The sequence below is a fragment of the Lutzomyia longipalpis genome, chromosome 4, assembly GCF_024334085.1.
Source record: "Lutzomyia longipalpis isolate SR_M1_2022 chromosome 4, ASM2433408v1".
NCBI lineage: Eukaryota > Metazoa > Arthropoda > Insecta > Diptera > Psychodidae > Lutzomyia > Lutzomyia longipalpis.
In genome coordinates this window covers 17,913,639-17,933,075 of record NC_074710.1, presented here as the reverse complement: position 1 = coordinate 17,933,075, position 19,437 = coordinate 17,913,639, and the positions used below count along the sequence as shown (strand labels likewise).

The 19,437-nt window shown below is 34.7% G+C and overlaps 2 protein-coding genes across 2 annotated transcripts; both read right to left on the bottom strand.

Annotated features, from left to right (window-relative positions):
* Window positions 1-4,826: 4,826 nt before the first annotated feature.
* LOC129795358 (aminoacylase-1-like) lies at window positions 4,827-6,232 on the bottom strand. Its single transcript, XM_055836581.1, has one exon. The coding sequence runs from the start codon at window positions 6,170-6,172 to the stop codon at window positions 4,964-4,966; it is 1,209 nt and encodes a 402-aa protein (XP_055692556.1). The 5' UTR covers window positions 6,173-6,232; the 3' UTR covers window positions 4,827-4,963.
* Window positions 6,233-10,856: 4,624 nt separating this feature from the next.
* LOC129795357 (protein deadpan) lies at window positions 10,857-18,555 on the bottom strand. The gene is made up of 3 exons (XM_055836580.1): window positions 18,185-18,555; window positions 16,909-17,004; window positions 10,857-12,084 (listed from the first exon to the last, which is right to left on the bottom strand). The coding sequence occupies exons 1-3, from the start codon at window positions 18,353-18,355 to the stop codon at window positions 11,128-11,130; spliced, it is 1,224 nt and encodes a 407-aa protein (XP_055692555.1). The 5' UTR covers window positions 18,356-18,555; the 3' UTR covers window positions 10,857-11,127.
* Between the last annotated feature and the right edge of the window lie 882 nt (window positions 18,556-19,437).

The window sequence follows — 19,437 nt, the reverse complement described above, 5'->3', positions numbered from 1 at the left end:
TTTTCGTCCAGCTTTGCTGTCGAAATATTTGACTCTTGCGGTGAAACCTTAAAAATTCATCAACGACCATTTCTCAATTTCCTGCAAAATATCCCATCAGTCGCATACAAAATAAAAATGGAAAATATAAACGTCATCATCATCATTCGGCGGGAAATTCACCCTCATCCATGTCTGGGTGTGTGCTCGGTGAAGATGAGAAAAAATTGCCACGGGGAGATGCGAGAATCATTTTGAGGTAAAATTGATACACAAACAGAAATAAAATCAAGGTCTGTGCAGTTGTTCTCTGCTCATGTACACCACGGGGATTTTTCCGAGGATAATTTGATCTTTATTTGTGTAATGGATTGGGGCCTTCAGCAGGACAGTTATTAAGGATCTAATCAGAAAATTTAGGAACTAAAAATCTGAAGATTCTACACTGAAAAATAAGAAAAAATTGAAAAGGGAAATAAAGCGCAGAAAACATTCAAATTAAACGCTGAAAATTTGAAAAGAAAATAAGCTGTGAATAAAGAGCTGAAATCATTAAAAGAAGAACATTGAACCTTAAATTAAATTATGCTGAAAATTAGATACGCAAAACACAAGAATAAATCAATTGCTGAGAACGCTGACAAGTTATTCAGTAAAACTGAAATCTGTATAAAGAGAACTCCAAGCTGAAAATCGGGGGATAAAATTTTTACGATTTAATTCCAATTAGAAAATCTGACTATGAATTAAAGCAAAACAAACGTTAAAAACTATTATGAAAAAGAATGCTGAAAATGGAAAAAAGTTTATGCTGAAAACCGGATGTTGAAAACTTGTATTACAAATATTAAGACTGAAAAACTGACATAATTGAGAAGTATTTCAGAAAATTAAGCTGAAAATTCAAATAAGAAAGCTTGAAGCTGAAAACTCAAATAAGAAAACTTTGCGCTGAAAACTTGAATTATAAATAATAGAACTGAAAACTCTATATTAAGCACTTTTCCAGAAAATAAGGCTGAACGCTTGAAGCTGAAAAATTAAATAAGAAAGCTTGAAGCTGAAAAAAAAACAAATAGAAATATTCAGCAAAAAATATTTTCTCAAAAATGAGCTGAAAAGGGACATATTCAGCGACCAAGAAATCTTTGAAATTACAACAAATTCTTTTGTAATTAAACTTCGAGGATTTCAAGGATATATTGGTCGCTGTTTTAAATGTTTTAAAAGTAAAACAAAAAATAAATAAATTATATCTTGAATAAAGAGAAGTATTAAAAAAATAACTTTTAGTTTTAATTTTTTCAGATTAATTTTCACCTTGATTTTTCAGCTTCTGAGCTTTACTTTCAAACCAATTATTGCGCCTATTCCAACTAAAATTTGTTTAACCCTTTAACGTGTTTAAAAACATTGAAACATGCGCTCTTTTATTGCGATTTTTATTCTATGACTTTTTTAGAGGACTTTTCTCACTCAGAACGTCTTCTTTGACCCCTTATGCGTGAATTTGATGCATTTGTAACATGGAAAAACAATTACATTTATAAATAATTGAAAAAATAAAATGTTTCACGTTTGGGTCAGCGTATGACCCAAAAAAACCTTAAAGAGTTAAATAATAATTCCTTGAAATTTTCATATTTTTCACTTATGTTTTTCCATAAATTTTCATTCCTTTCTACCCTTACAATTTTTTCTTATTTAGAATCCTGATATTTCCTTCAAGATCTTTCTTCCTCATTTTCTATAAAAAAAAATAAGTAAACCTATTCAAAAATATATGCAGGTACACCACAAACGCTGAATTGTCTCCCCCTTGTTGGACGTTATTTTCATCCAAAACAAAACGACCCAAAAAAGAAAGATTCAGAGAAGGAGTTGCACATGCAAAAAAAATCATCCAAACATGACGAGACTCATACGGGGAGGGCACTCAATGGGGTTAGGGGGTGGGTCAATGTGCAAAAAAATTGATAATAAAACTGCAGCGAAAATTGAAGTTGAAACAAACTGCGAGGAGGGATTGGTTTGGTCACACAAAACCCAACCACAATCGAATGTTGTGGTTTGTCCTTAACAAATTTTGTCCTCCCCCCCCCAAAAAAAAACATTCAGTTTATTTTCATTTCTCGTGAATTTTTTAAGGATACGGCATTAAGCGGAAAAGTGAAAAAAGGATGATCAACGATTTTTTTTTAAATTTATTTCTTTACAAGATGGAAATGAGTGCATGTTTGGCGGGTAGTTTGTCTTCAGGCGCCAAAGCTTCTTACCAACAAGCTCAAAAGCTCGCAGAATTTAAATCCTTCAACGATGTAGTAATTCAATGAGGTGTGAGGGGTACAATGGGGATGATTTTTTTGCTCTGTAAATTATTAAATACTTCCTCATCAACATCATTCACAAATAAAAACTGTTGACAACCACAAAAATAGCAAAACAATGATTCATTCTAAAATATTCACCACTTTTTCATATTTTCTATTTATTTATTCACAACAAAATAAATTTTGGCTCACCATATTGAGGCGAAAAAAATTGCATACACACATGTATATAGCACGGGGTGATTTTTTTTTTCAACCCAATACTGGAGCTCTCAGTAGGTTAAAAAATACCCCATTATTGTTAAAAATTCGCATTTCAAATGTAATATGAGCCCACAATGGGGTGGGGTGTGAGTTGTGAGGGGGTTAACGGCGGCAGGATGTCCATTAGGGGGGAGATTGGGGGATGACACTGAATAACTCAAAAAACCAAACTGAAAAATTTAATAAATGTGGTTATCTTGTGACTTTTATTTCATTCGACAGAACGGAGATTGAAATTGTGGTTGTTGTCTGTTTTTTAAATATTGAAAAATTGCAAATATATATGAGTCTGTAATAGACAAAATGACCAAAATTCCCATCTTATGCATAAAATAATTTGAAAAAAAAATGATTTGGTTTGATTATTCTGTGGGTGAAAATGTAGAAAATCTATTTAAAAAAAAAACAATTTCTTTGCTGGAAAAAACATTGTTGAATTGAATGAAGATTTTATGAATGAAGGTAAATAGTGAGTAAAAAGAGAAGGAGTTTATTCATTTTAAGTGTTTTATACCTTGCTTCGAAGACAAACACTAAACAGATGGAAAATATTGTGGAAAATCATAAAACATTTATGAAAATTCAAAACAGAAAAATTTTCACAAGATGCATAGTCACGCTCTTATTCTGAAGTATTTTAACTTCTTCTTGTGCATTAAGTATATGCACTTTGCTTTATGCTTCAATAGATGGTCTCTGTTAATTTTCAGTTTATGGGCTTCATAGTAAATGATCATGCACTTTAAAGAAATCAATTTTCAAACATAAATGTACTGGTAAGCTGACCAAGCTTACGGGAGCTGTGTTTCTTTCAGTGTACCAATTTTGTGAGAGCAAACTAGAACGCGAATTAATTTAAATACGCGCAAAGTCGGGAAAAGTTGAAAAGTCATACCCTAAGGAATGTTTGGAAGGCCATATCTCGAGAACGGATCCATAGATTTTCATAAATTTTTTTTTTGTTTGAAAGGTCTTGAAGTCAGCTATAACATATCGAAAAATGAAAAAAATTTATGTCGCCGTTTTCGAGATATTCATCGAAAACTCATCGAAAATTTTGTTTTCGATTTTTGGCCCCCTAGCGGTCACTTTTGAAACTTCGGATGTTCTAGAGAGTTGTAGGGTTTGTTAAGATCTTTCATTTGACCCCGGGTTGATCAAAATCGGTCAAGCCATTTTCGAGTTATGGTCGATTTTCGATGAAAAACTGTGGCGGCCATATTGACTAAACGGCTTGACCGATTTTCAAAAATGAGGTATCGTTGGAAAGCTCTTGATGGCCCCTATAACATATCAAAATTTCAGCCCTCTAGCTATAATAGCGGCTGAGGTATAGCGAAAACAAAATTTTGAGGTTATTCAAAATGGCGGACGGGGGGGTGGGGGGGTGGATTTGACATCATAATCGGACGTCTTCCAGCCGATATTTAAACTTTGCCGTTTACCGCAAGTCTCTATCTATTACCGTTCTCTCGCAATTTCGTGTTGAACTACGGAAGGACGGCCGGCCGGACGACCGGAAAATTTTTTTTTTGGCGCATACGTTTTTTGGAATGTGGGGACCCTAATTCGTGCTCATCCCAAGTTTGAGCCCGATCTGACGACTTTCGATTTTGCTCGGTACACAAAAGCTGTGTCTGAAAGAAACACAGCTAAAATGACTACAAATTATCTACATTCTTTAATTAGCAGAATAGTTAATTGTTTTATCATTAAATTGTTCAAAATTTCATCCAAATGAAGCATATGCATCTGGACACATTCAATGAACGTATACTATACATTTTAAGCTCATTGACAGAAAATTAGAGTTAATCATTGTAGAAACATTTGACAATTTACAAAAAAAAACTTTTAGCCGGAGTACCAAATACTTTTTTTCTAAATAAGTGCAAAATGTGTCTCGAATACCTAATCTAAAAAAGTACTAATTTTTAGACCTGTTAAATTTTACAGCATTCATTTTACTAGAATACCATAAAAATCTTAAAACTCACAAATTGTAAGAAAAGAAAAGGGACAATTTCTGTCAGAAACAACTACATTGTTTAATTCTTGGTTTTTGAACATTAAAGCATATGCTTGATGCATAAAACTTTTCTTTAACTTTTCGAAGTTTCGTGCTAAATTCTCTTAAATTCTAGTGGAAATGAAAAATCCCTTTGGCTTTTTTCAAATATTTTATGATCTTAAGAATATTTTTCTTATCAGATTGAAATATTGCAATAGAGAGTCTCAAACTGAGTAAACTCCTTTCCCCTCTGGTAAATTTAATTTATTTACTTGTGTAATTTTGAACAGATCATTTTATTTATTTTTCTTATTTCTTATGAATTTTCTTTATTTTTTTTAACAAATATTTCTTGCTGCAATTCCAATGAAATTTTTGATCAGCAATTTGCAACTTTTGGGAGGATTTTCTTGTAGATTTCAATGCCTCGCAGGTACCCATCGGCATATATAAATTCATCGTGGGAATGTGGAAGTGCGGGGGTGTTATTCATGGGTGAGAATCCAATGGCAGCCACCCCAACGTCCCTCAGGAAGCAACTATCCGTTGCTCCGGGGCAGACAATTGGCTGAATTTGGAGCCCCATCTCATCCGTGGCCTCTTTGAAGGCCACCCAGAAGGGATTCTCCTCATTGAGCTTCGTGGCTGGACTTTTGTGGTCTTTCCTCTCGAATTCCATCTCAATCCCACCACCAGCTTCAGTGCACCACTGCTGAAGCTCCGCGAAGAAAGCATCGTGATCCATGTCAATGCTGAGGCGCATGTCGTAGGAGATGGACAACATGGCGGGTACAACATTTATCTGGACACCTCCTGAGAGCTTTGTGAGATTAACTGTGGTTGCACTGGACCACATTGTGATGGGTGATGCATGTTCTTGCATCCGTTGGAGTTCTCTGCGGCGGAATGCCATCATCTTCTCCATAATGGCAAAGACTTTATCCCCAGCGGAATTCTCCACAACTGCTGCTCCATGAGCTGGTGTTCCGGTGCACTTGAACGTCACCTGCCACGTACTCTTCTCCGCGAAGAAAAGGATAAATTCCTCCGTGGCACTGGCTACACCCTCATCGAGGGAAAAGGCAACATTGAGCTGCCTGAAGGCGTCTGTTTTGACGAATTCCCTCATCCCCAGATGCCCTCCGACCTCTTCATCGGGCACAAAGCACACATGGATGGTTCTCCGGAAGATCTGCCCGGAGCGCTTGAGTGCCCGAATGGCGCCCAAGTACTGCATCCCAACACTCTTCATATCTTGCGTACCACGTGCAAAAATCCTCCCTTCTGCATCAATTTCAGCCCCAAATGGGGGATGCGTCCACTCAGCCTCATACACTGGCACCACGTCCATATGACTGTTCAGGAGAATTGACTCCAATGCGGCATCCTGGCCCTGCAGTGTGAGCACCACGACGGGATTCTTCTCATTAACCGGATAAAAGATCCTGAATTCCAAACCAATTTCATCCGCCTGCCTTCGCAGAAATTCCACGCAGGGCTCGTAGTTGGGATCAGGATGAACACTGGCTATGCGGAGGTATTCCCGGAAGATCTCAATTTCCGGATTTCCCACCCACTTTTCAGTCATCTTCAAAATTTTTCTTTTTTTTTCTAAAAACACTCAACTTGACTGTTCAACAACCACCGAATGACTTAAAGAGACTCGGCAGCAGCAGATAAATGAGAGCTACCTGACTCTGAACAATTTCTTACAATCTTATCATGTTCATTACCTACAATAAAGAATGCTCTAAGCTAGAAGAAAAAACCCAAGACAATAGTGGAAGCAATGTGAGGGACAAGATAAGCTGCTCAGGGGGCAACATTGAAAACTGCAAGAGCAAAATTCTCTGAAGATTTCTCGAAAAAAAAAATTAACCCATTAATATCAAAGCTATGAGTTTTTTAAGGAAAAATTTTATTAATTTTTAATGAATTTTTAGAGGCCCTTTTCCGGTTTATTTCCTTCCTGGATGTAGCTTTGTGGACTCGCTATATTTATTTTAAAGATTATATAAAGATTGTAAAGAGAAGAAAATCTTTTAAAAATAAATTTGATTTAATATCTGATTGCTCTTTCTAAAGGTTTTTTTTTGAGTCCAGAAATTAAATTGCTAGTAAGTAAAAAAAAAAATTAGGGGAACGTGGCCCAATTGCGACCCCCTAAATTCTGTTTCAGAAGGATTGAAAAAAGTCATATTAAAATGAATTAAATCTTTCCAAGTTTGGTACCATTGGAAAGGTCATTTAATAGGCTAACTTTGTTCTATAGATGCAAACCTTCTAACTCTTACTTGTTCTGTGTAATAGTCGAATTAAAAAAAGGTGCTAAAATTGCACTTTTTCACCACGGTGTTCTAATTGCGACCCCCTTTTTTTGCCGTAATTTGTTGGTTTTTCACTAGTAGGTCACTTTTATCACTACTATAAATAGGAAAACTGCCATGAATTACACGGAAAAGCCGGAAAATCAAGAATTTATTTTCAATTTTCCCCACATTTGTTTTGACATATCGCCCTTGAGGTGACTACACGAAATTTTACACACACCGACAATTGCGCACTCACTGACGTAATTCGCAGAAAATCCACGAAAATTCTTTTGAGGAATGCGTAAATTACACTAACTGCATTCCCCTTTGGCTTTTGGAACATTTTCACTACGAAAAAACTTACAAGAAACTTAAAAAAATATTGATTTTCCTGAAATCAAAACACAGGCCGATCTGTGTGAGGAAGACACTCCCACACCACTACACGCATGCGCGACTGCTTTACCGTGGTAAGTGGTGGAAATAGACGGTCCGAATTGGAACATTTTGGGGGTCGCAATTAGACCATTCTGCATGTATTACATTTTCACTTAATTATTTAAAATATCTAAAATCCTTCAAAAAATTGTAAATCAAGTAATAAACTAGACCCTCTAAGCTACAGAAACGCGGCATAATATGAGACATAATAGTGGGAAAAAAACTCATATCAACTTAGTTTCTAAAATCAGAAAATGTCGGCCAAGTGCTGAAAATGAATTTTGATTTTTAATTCGTCCTGTTGTGTACCAAATTAATTTATTTTAGGCGCTAACATTACCTTACTATAATATCTTCATTATGTAGTGAAACTAATTTTATAATATTTCGTCATTTACGAGAAAAAGGGGAGGTCGCAATTGGGCGGTGGTCCGAATTGGGCCACGTTCCCCTATGTATTTTTCTTTAATAAAATTTATTTTAGCATTACATCAATATTCGGAATGTGCAAAAGATTAGACAAAATTCTTGAGGCATGCACAAATTAATCAAAATTGCGTTTTTTTCCGGAAGTTGAATAGGTATCTTAATAGTTATCGGAATCGCCAAATATTTAAAAATAATTTTAAAATAAAATATAGTTTTTTCAAAAATCTCTGTTTCTTCTTTAGCTTTTAATTTCAAAATTTTCAATGATTTTAGGTTCGGGAACAAAAATGGGTTAATTTTAAATGGTGATAAGGTGACACTACGGAAGCAAATAGTCTCATTTTTCTACAACAAGTTCCTAGGATTTACCTTGATCTATGTTCCGAGAGTAATTCATGGGCAATCGTAAAACGAGATTATGTACTTAAATTGCAATGAATTGTGTACGTATTTTTGTACATAAAAACACAACAAAAATAGAATAGAAAGTTATATGATTTCGCCACGTTTTAACTAATCTATATACAATCTTGCTATAGTCATTCAAATACTCATTAATTGTCAAAGAATATGATTTTGTTATCTTGCAAAGAAGATTCTCTTCTACGGGGAATTTATTTGCTAATTTTAAAAAACCTAGAATTTAATATAATAATATTTTAAAGGAGTTTATTCATTTCAAGGCGCCCTTAGAATGATCTCTCAATTATATGAAAAAAAATCTCAATATTTTTTTACAAACATGCTTTTTTAAAATGAAAGCTCAAGCCTATCAAGCCCAGTTTTTTACAGCCTTTTAATTAACAAAAAAACGTAATACAATATGCTTTTTAATTATGCTGAACGTTACAAAAAATATGTATTTTTACAGCTTTTACATCGTTTTAATTATTAATTTTTAAATGCTTTTATAAAGTAAATTTATAATTACCTTGAGCTCATAATACATCATTTAAGTAACCTTTTATGACGCCGAATCGTTAATAAAAAAGTAATTTTAGGAGCTTTTCAAAAACAAAGCTTATTCCAAAAAATCCACCAGGCGCCTCCACTCTTCCTTGCTAATTTTCTCATTCTCTGCTTATTGTTTCCTATTGACCAGAACTTTCTCTTTTCTGTAAATAAAATTCCTCCGCAATTTTTTTTAAACTTTTAAATGAAAAAAAATTCTCTCTGCAAACAAATTCAGAGCAATTTTTTTTTCATTTCGCTTAAATTGGCCGTGATATGGTCCTACTTTGGCCGCAGGTTGGGTTGCCTTATTAATAATTCGCATCGCCCAAATCGAGTCATTCATAATTGAATTTTTCACCACATATAGTAGATGTTTAATAAAAAATTGCACATCATGCAAAGATGGGGGGAGGGAGGCTGCATTGGGCAGTGGGTGGATGTAAATAGTGGCAGCATAAATTGGTCAAATATTTATTTAATTAACACTTTGTCCTATTGATGGCTGTTGCTCGCTTTCCACTCAAATGCGCGTTTCCCGCGGATGGGGAGGGGCGGGAGGGTGTTGCTGGCAGAGCCCCTTTGAGCCATCTCCACCCACATGTTGGGAATGCTGCTGTGAAAGCCACCCCCACTCCCACAAAGTGAGAGTTATTGAGCACGAGGGTGCGGAGTATTTTGACGCCATGTCGCAATTGAAACCCATATTTTCGACTACAGCACACTGCAAGAGAGGTGCAGATTTGTGGCACACGGTCAGACTATTTTCCATGCGGCCACTGATTGTCCAAATTGTCCGGAAAAGCATGAGGAGTAAGCCGGATTTATTTATTCGTCCAAAATTTGTACCACAGCCAGCAAAATGAAAGTGAAAGTAATTTTTTTCAAATTGGAAAAAAAGGGAGAAAATATTTAGAGAGAGAGAGTAAACTTCTGTGGGAAATTCTCGAAAATCTAGAAGAAAACTTCAAGGAAAGTTAAGAAAATTCTACTTTGAGAAAATTCCTTAAAGGATTCTTTCTCAAGAGACAGATGAAATAGAAGCAAAAATATTTTTTAAAAAAAATGAGAAGAGAATTTCCGTTAAATCCATTGATGTTCAAATGAGAAACTTTATCCAAGTAGCGTGTCTTCAACGAAGGTGTCTTCGCTACTTTATCCAATTTTATCCATACAGTCAGGTTCGAAAGTGTTTCAACCGATACAACAAAACATTTTGAAGAATAAAGAACAAATTAAAACTAAAAGAAAATTATCGAAAAAAAAAATTTTAGATAATATTTTTATCAAGAAATTATCTGGATAATCTGAATTATTATTGAATTACTTTTTTCTTAGTTTTAAACAACTTATTAACCAAGAAATCTTTAGAAATTTTAATTAACATTAAATTTTCTTCATAAATTTTAGAAAACTTAATGAGATTAAAATGGATTAATTTTAAATGAATGTAGCTCCAAATATTTTTATAATTTTACTAAATTAAATAATAAAGTTAATTTCTTCTTGAGAAATTAAATATCAACAAGCAAATTGTGAAACTAGCATTAAATTGTTTTCTTAATTTTTTTTTAATCTTTACTAAAGTAAAGTGAAGCTGTTAATTTGTTTTAAAAAAAATAAAACTTCAGAGAAATATCTTAGCAGCGTGCCCTTAAGTGACTGCAGCGCCACAGAAGGTTGTTACTAAAATTGTACCTAAAATCTGACTTATCCGCTTTTCAAGAGCTATTTTTTTTTAAATTTCTTTAACAGAAATATGAAGAAATAAAAAGGAAAATCTTTAATAAGAATATTTGAAGTTTTAATGGAATAAATTAAGAATACTGAAGAGTTCTCTTATGCGACTGTAGCGCCACTGAATGTTGCTACTAAAACTATACACAAAAAGGTATCTCAGAAACTTTTTAAGCTGGAATTGATTCTTTTATTTTTGAAATTCATATTCAAAAGCACAAAGAAAATAAGAAAGAAAAACTTTAAAAATAATTAAAGGTTTGAGAAAATAATTTGAGCTTCCTCAAGCGTCCCCTTTAACTCCTACAGCGCCACCTGAAAACCTACCTTTTACCCATAAGCCAATGAAAGACATCATTCAAGACTTTCTCCTCTCAATATTCTTTAATAAAAAAAAAAGTATTTTCTCCTTCCATTCAATTGCAAAAGTTTTATTAAAGTTTAACACTCATCTTAGAAGCTAAAAAAAATCCTTTTACGCCCTTAAGACACTACAAACGAGATCAATATATTTCTTACAAAGTTAACACACAATGCGCAACAAACTCTTTTATTTAATGTAAAAAAATCTCTTACACTGGAATCATACGATTGGGATTTAATTCTTTTTTTTTTAAATCTATAAGACATTAAGGGCAATCACAGTGTTTAATGTATAAAGCTGACTCCTGAATCACCATGGCCGCCACATGTCGGCTGAGGTGTTGCCATTTTGATTGTGATCAACAGGACTTTGTTCGCGTTTTGCTTCCAACTTTATGGCTTTCGGACTTACATCGTACTTCACGTCGGAGGCTTCAAAGGGGTACGGTCGCTTCTTGTTGACGTAGTGAACATCGGGACGACCGTCGAGTCGCGCCTTTGATGTTTCCGTCGTTGAGGAGACTTGTGGTTGCTGCAGATGCGGCAGGATACCTGTTCCTGAGCAACTGGCAGCCGGAGGGGAAGCTGATGAGTTGTGGTAGTCGGAGGAATGTTGGGATTCTTCGCCACAGCTTGAAATTGACGAAACTGGACTTATTGGTGGACTGGAGCGCATTGGAAGGGGTCTGACGCTACTGAAGGCACTACTGCGTGCATAGGCAGACCCACCGAGGTCCAGATTTGTCGGAGCTGGCGGGGGTGGTGATGTAAAGGGACTGGCATTGGGGAAGAAGGATAGATTGCTACTGTTTGGCATCACGAGTGCCAATTCACCCGTTGGGAGACGCGATGGGATCAACTGCACCCCACCCATCTGAATGCGTCCGTTGTTGTTGACATCCTGCGGCAGGGAGAGTACGGATGAACTGGCCGGACCGGCTGTGTTGTGCAGTGGAAGCCCTGGGAAGGAAGATAGGCCAACAGATCCCGCGGGAAAGTTCATTGGTGGTGCCACTTGTTGGATGTTACTGACGCAGTTGTTGAGGTGATTAGCTAGACGCTGCTTGACGCCTGAATCCAAACCATCCATCTGGTTCACGTACCGCGTGACCTCTTCGGCGCAATCTGAGAACCCAGATTTGAATTTGTGAATAACCGTTGGATCCGTATTAACGGCCATTGTGAATTGTTGACGCTGGATTGTTTGCAGATGCTTAACCGTCATCTCCAAGATGTCTGCCTTCTCTAACTTCGTATGACGTGCAGGCTGTTGATAGAAGGGAGAGAGAGAGAAAGAATTAGTTACCTTACAATTCACTTTAAAAACCGGCTGTTCTTTTTAACCTCACTTTAATTTAATAAAATTTTAAAAGAAAAAAGTTCTTTGTTCTTTTTCTGAATTTTCTTTTAAAAATTAGGACAAAAATTCATGGATTTCTCCTATCTCATTACTTAATTTCACCTGAGGCCTCTTAAATCTCTTCTCGCTGCATTTAATCACATGTCTTTAATGCAAAAAGACCGAATTTACATAAGCAGATTAAGAGAAAGGACGCGGGATTCATTGTGGAATAAAATTGAAGCTGATTTCTTTTTCTGCCTCATCAATTACCATAAGCAGAAAACCACAAGTTTTGATGGTTAAAACCCCCCAATTTGATTGATCCGCAATTTGCCTGCAAAGAAAATGGCCAAGAGAGCGCCAAAAGCTGATATTTCTGCCATCATTTCGGTAGCCACTGTGCGCCACAGCTCCGGAGGAAATGTGCTGATGATATATTTGGCAATCAGTGTCAATTTTTGCCGTGAAAGTCGCACGCCCTTTAATCAATTTTTACTTTAAGAAAAAAAAAAGAAGAGAGAAATGCAATCTCGCGCGGATTTTCCTTGAAATCTGCGATGCAAAAAGGTAATTTGCATCATTTTCAATGCGATTCCGCCGCGATTTCTTATGCAATTCAATTCAATGTTTTGCAAAGTTGGACCATGAAATGATTCGCCAAAATACAAAAGGGCTGATAACTAATGGAATTCTGTGCATTTTATTAGTTTACTTATTTCTTTATCAAGATTTTTTTAAATGTTTTTTTTTTTTAGGAATTTTCAGGATTTTTTAAATCTCATTACCAAATTTAGTTTTTAATCCAAATTATAGTTAAGATCTCCTTGAAGATTCCAGGCAAAAATGGGATGGAGTTTCACTGAAAAAATTCATAATAGATTTCCATGGAAATTTAATTTAAAATTTGCAACAAATCTTAGACCAATTTCTTTTAATTCTTAGGATTTCTGTTAAATTAGGATAGAGCTTTTAATATGAAGTTTCTTTATTTTCCATAGACATTTCCACGGAAATTATTCTTCTAGCTCAATAATTCAAGATAAGTTTCTTATGGTCTTGTTCACGAGATTTAATTTAAAAAAAATATATTGAAAATTAACTTGTTAAACAATATCATTGATGTAGAGAATTAACGACTATCATTCTTTCCAAATGTCTTATGATTATCTTCACTATAATCCATGGAGTATTTCCTATTTCCCATTTAAAAATTATTTTTTAAAGAGATTTTATTTTGTAACATTTATTTCCAACAAATTTTCTCATCGAACTATAACTTTAGATAAGTCACAGAAAATATTTCCAAACATCCCCCTACCTCCTCCCAATTAAGCACTGCGGGATGGATTTTAAGGGAGTTGTCAGCCCTCCGGGCATTCGCGAATAAATAAAAAAAGATCATTGAAGACGCGCCGGGGCAAAAATCGTCGGCTCATCATTTCAAATTCCCACGCTTCCGCACGGAGGCCCCATCGCCGTTGTGTGGCGGACAACGTTTTGCTCGTGGAATTGGGAATGAAGTTTTGCAAAACTCCGATAGGGACAGGCTGATAGGCGATCGTGCAGACTTGAATGAATTTCCAAGCTTCTCTCAATGAAAGTTCCCGCGCGTGTGTGTGTGGGAATAAATCATTTTTTCTTCTTAGAGGGTGGATCATTTTCGTGCATCTTCTTGAGTTCTTCTTCAGGTACTTTTTGTTTCTTTGGGAATTAAAATTTTGCACGTCGGCTTCTTCAGCAATCAGTCAATAATAATTTTTTTTTTCGTTGTGCTCTCTCAAGTGGAGAAGCTTAACATTTCACTCGAGTTTCTTCTGTTGCACCTCCTCACAAAATTGGGAGATTTCTTCACTCTTTCGCACCAACAAAAGGAAAATTAATGGGCGCAAAAAAATGGTGGAAGGTGAAGAAGAAAAAAAAAGAGAAAATAAAAGAAGAACCCACCTCGGTCAAGGATGCGTGGGAACCAACAAATATTTGCTGGAGTTTTGGTCCCTTCTTGTTGCTGGAGATGGTATATTCTCTCCTCCACCAGCTTCTCAGGCCATTCAGTGGCCCACATCAAAATGTGAATTTGTGAATCGGCAGAGACGTGCGCACCAAAAAAACGCGTCTCAGTATACAAAAAGACTCAAAGAAGAAGAAAAAAAATGAAGCATTTAAAGCCAAAAAGAGAAGAAGCAGCAAAAGAGAGAGAGAGATGCCATGGGAATGGAGAAGGAGGAACAAGTGGATGACTGAAGACTATTTACAATTGTCCACGGATGATTATTTAGGAGGATGCGGCGTGGTCCAAAGTTATTGTGTCGCCATGCCATTCAAATACCATCCCATTCTCCTCTTAGTCAATTTTATGCCAATTTCCTTCGCATCTTCACTCCACACAAGAATTTCTCTCTCCTCCTCCTCCTCTCCTTTTAATGCTTTCTTAATGAATTCAGGTGGACGCAATTGCGCTCAAAAATGACTATCTTGTGGTGGAAAAAAGAAATTCATAGGATGCGCGTCAGAATCTCCCTGCAGGTCAATCGCGCAAAAAGAGGGATGAAGAAGGACCACCCAGGAAGGCAATTTTTTCCTCCATGGTCAATTCTTTCAAATTAATAAACTATTTCTCTCCATGCCCGCCTCACTCTTACTTTCCATCCACACCACTGTCGCTGCTATAGAAGAGGCGCAAAATTGTACCTCGAGGGCATTTGATCGGAATTATGGCTATTACAACATCTTATACCTGAATGTTGACACAGCACAATCTCACGTGCCAACAGGTGGAATGGATCTTTTTGGTGGTCTTCTGTTCATTAGAAAAATTTATAATTTTCTCAGAGGATTGAGTGATTTTTGATTCATTCTTATGGCCCTAATTTTGTAGAGAAAAAGATTTTTTTCTTTTAAAAAAAAAAGATTTTTTTTTATCTGAGACACTTTTGCTATAAAAATCCTGAAGTTTTAATAAATATTTTAAAGGAAAATACTTGAATTAAAAAAAAAAACAATTTTATCAGAGAGATTCATTGCGATTTTTAATTTATTTTCTGACCGCAATTGTTCAGTAAAAAAGATATTTTTTAGCTGAGACACTGGTGCTATAAAAATCGTGAAATTTGATAGATATTTGGAAGGAAAATACTTGAATAATTTACAGCTATATGGAGTCAATTCACTTGAAAGGACTTTCTTTTTATAATTTATCGATTAAAAAGAATTTTTACAAAATATTGTGAAAAAAATTGTATCCAAGACACACTGTGTACTATAAAAGACTAATATGTTTTGATAAAAAAAAAACAAAAGATACGAATGACCAGCAAATTGTGAACAATATTCTATATCAGAAAATATCATTTCTTACAATAACATGATTTTTACCAAATACTACAAAAGTCACCATAAAAAATTTCTATCAGGCACACCTTTTGCTATAAAACGTTTGATATCTTTGTTATAAATTTAAAAGAAAAAAAACAGAAATAATTCTGAAAAATGTCTTTTTCTTTGAAAGAAAAAAAGATACAATTTAATGGTTGGAAGAGTTTTAGAAATAAAAACACTGAGAAGTTTTTCTATCCAAAACACATTTTTGCTATAAAAGATTTAATGTTTTTTTTTTATTTGGAGCAAAGTGCGTAAGAGAAACTACTAGATAATTACACTTATATATCTTAATTAAATGTTCTTTTATTACGATTCTTGTGTTGTAGTATTTTTTGGCGAAATTATTAAATAAAAAAAAGTTTTCATAGCCCAGACACATTATGTGCTATAAAAGTTATGGTACCTACTGTTGCAAATTTTATAGTAAAAAAAAACTTCTCCCATTTAAACTAGTTTAAAAAAAGAAATTAAAAAGAAATATCTCATTCAGAATAAAGGCTGTCCTACATAACCCTCAATGTATTTTACGTTCAATTCCAAATCTTTCGATCAAAGACTTTATTTTTAAAAGAATTATCTGACCATTCTTTCACCTTCGAAATATTGATTATTTTCTTCAATTGAAAACCTCCATGGAGGAAGGCAAAAAACGCAAAGTGCAGCAAAATGATTTAAAATGCATTCATTCACGAATCGGGCACAACTTGGCATCTTTGCCAAAATAAAACTGCATATCCGTTCTTTCTGGGAGAGAATAAAAATTGAAGAAGCTGCATAAATTTATTCCAATTGGGGCTCTTTTGTTGTTTCTTCCACGACGGACAATGGCAAATAAAACTGCCGCGAATCACGTCAATGCCGCAGAGAGAGAGACTTTTGCCCCAAAGTGCACAAGAATCAATGACTTACGCGCTTTTCGTCTGCATAATTGCGTCATGATTTATGAATACATACACGATGAGATGCCGAAGAAGCACCTTTAACGAGGTATTGTTGCCACCAGAGCATCTTTCCGCGGCGCTTTTAGGTGGAAAACGAGAAGCTCTTATTTGGCTTTTGGACTTGGACTTGATGGGACAATTTGACTGTGAAATTCGCGAAATTCCCGATTTGTTTTTTGGGCAAAATTCGCGAATGACGTCAGGGATGGTTTTTAATTTTTAGCATTTCACGTCAAGATCACCAATTAATTATTATATAAATTGTGGAATCGCTTTATGCAAATACCACAGAGTCACCGTGAGACACACGCGAGTTAGAGAGACGTGGTAGGAAATACCACACTTTAGGAAAATGAACGCGGGGACTGTAAATATTATTCTTCGCGATCGCACATGATCGTCTTTCTCACTAAAGAAAAAAAAAACTTACGTCTTTCTTCATCGCCTCCAAAATCAGCGTCTTCAGCTCATTGAGGCAATGATTGATCCTCGCACGTCTCTTCTTCTCCATGATCGGTTTGTTGCTCTGAAAAATGAATGAAAAAAATTATTTAGGATGTGATCGTTAAGACAAGATCGATAGGATGCGATCGTTAACACGCGATCGCTAGAATAGCTAAGTAAATCCCATTAACGATCAAATTATGAATTTAAAAAAATAAAAAAAAAATTCTAAATAAATTTTAAAAATGTTTTTATACGTGATCGTTCAAATATTTTCGATCACTCAAAAATGTAATTTTAAATCATTTTATAAAATAGAAATGATTAGAAAAACGCGATCATTCGGAGAAGCTTTTTTACAGATCAACAAAATATATTAAAAATGATCATTTAAAATTAAAAATTAGAACGATATGGTTAGAAAAATACGATCATTCAGAAAAGCTTTTTTTAGAGAACAAAAAAATAGTTGTAAATAAATAAAAAAAAAAGATTTTATATTTTATGATCATTTAAAAAAACAGCGCGATCGTTAGAAAATTTTTTAAGCAAACTTTTTTTTTAATTATTATTGCTTAACTTTTTTTTGCTAAAAAAAAGTTATAAAATGATATAGTTAAAAATTCGCAATGTCAAAATAAAAAAAAAATGAGTGATCATTAAAGCGATGTTTATGGCGATCGTTTGATTCAGGTGTTAAAAATTCTAACCACGATCGTTAAAGACGTTTTGCTCGATCGTTTAGAGACTTTTTTAAGCACAATTTAGAAATTGTTTAGAAGAAGCCTTAGGAAGCAATCAGTGCGAAAGTTAGAAAAAGACTTAATTAGTAATAAAATAATTTAGAGAGATCATTTTAAGATTTTATGTGTAAAGAATAGTACCTAATCAAATGAAACCGATGCGATCACTTTGAATAAATCATCACGATCGTTAGAAAAAGATTCAAAATGATCAAGAATATCAAAGTGATCAGTTTAAAAAAAAAACAGCAAGATCATAAATCGTTAGAAATCTCCAATTTTTATTCTTTAAAATTGGAAAAAAAAATTCTTTTAAAATATTTAAAAATAATTACTGTGATCGACAAAAAACCAAAACGATCGTAAGAAAACCTCTCTACGATTTCACAGCGATCACCAAATATTCTTGATCGTCATAGACCTAAAATGATAGCAAAAATTTCAAAGTACGATCACCCAAAAAATCACGATCATTGATCAATCTTTGCCCATTCACTTAAATCCAAATTTTGTCCTCACTTTTCTCAATTCTGCCTTCGTCATGGTGGGTGTAGGGGTGCCGAGTGATCCTCCCTGACTGTGACCCCCATCCGTTTGCACATTGCCACTGAAACTCCCACTATGTCCACTCCCAACACTATTGCCACCATTGTTATTGCATTTATCCAAATCATCCTGTATTGGCATCATTTTATTTTGCGTTTATTTATCCTCTTTTGCCTTTCACTTCACTTTAATTTAAAAGATCAACAAATATTCTTTGAAAAAAAAAACTTCAGCGGAATTCCGCGGAATGATCCTCAAAATCCATTTACTTCTTAAAAGAAGAAATCAACCAAAAAATTCTTTTCCCACGCAATGCTTCTGCGCTGGATGACGACTCGAAATAAACTGAACTCTCTGAAATCCTTTTTGCCCACGTTCCCATACACACGGCACTCGGGGTATGTTGATGTTCAGCAGAGACCCACAATAAACATTCCTCGCTCCATTGCATTCGCACACACATTGCCCTCTCACTCGCACAAACCACTCACTCATGGGAAGATCGCGTCGAGCTTACTGTGAGCTGGGAAGAGGTGCCAACATTGATGCTAAACATTCAGCTAAAATTCAATTCTTTGGAAGAACATAATATTACATAAATTAGGGTTATTGGGGCACACTTATTTGCAAATGGAAGGACCTTTCTTGACCCCTTTTTGCCTAAAATGTTTGCAGATAAAAGGTAACTTTAGGTAAAGTTTATGGCTTAAAGAGTTACAAATAGCTCATAAAAGTCCTCTGCAAAAATGACTTTATTGGAACCTCTAAGGATGGTTGAAAATATTAAAATAAAAACAAATATTCTGTCTCAAGAAGAGAACAAAATGGAACGGATTTGTGGACTTGTCTTAGAACTTACCGAATTTATAGCAATAAAATGATTGATCTTTAATGAATTATTTTAAAAAAATCGTTTGGAAAAGAGTTAATTTGAAATTAATAAATCAGAAGATAGCAGTGGAGGCGCCTGGTATTTCACAGACTTATTAAGTTTTTTTTAATAAAATTTAGCTACAATTAATATTCGTTTCCGTAGTTTGAACACCATTTTTTAAATTCTATTTCATAAGCTTTTTATCTTTATTTTATTCAAATATTTAGCATTTAATTTTAGACAATTTTTCAATTTATAATCTTCAACTTGATCTTCAATGTTTCTCCAGTTTGGGTTAAACGGTTTTTCCATTTAATTCCTTTCTTAGTGCCCTTGCATATTAATTTCAGAA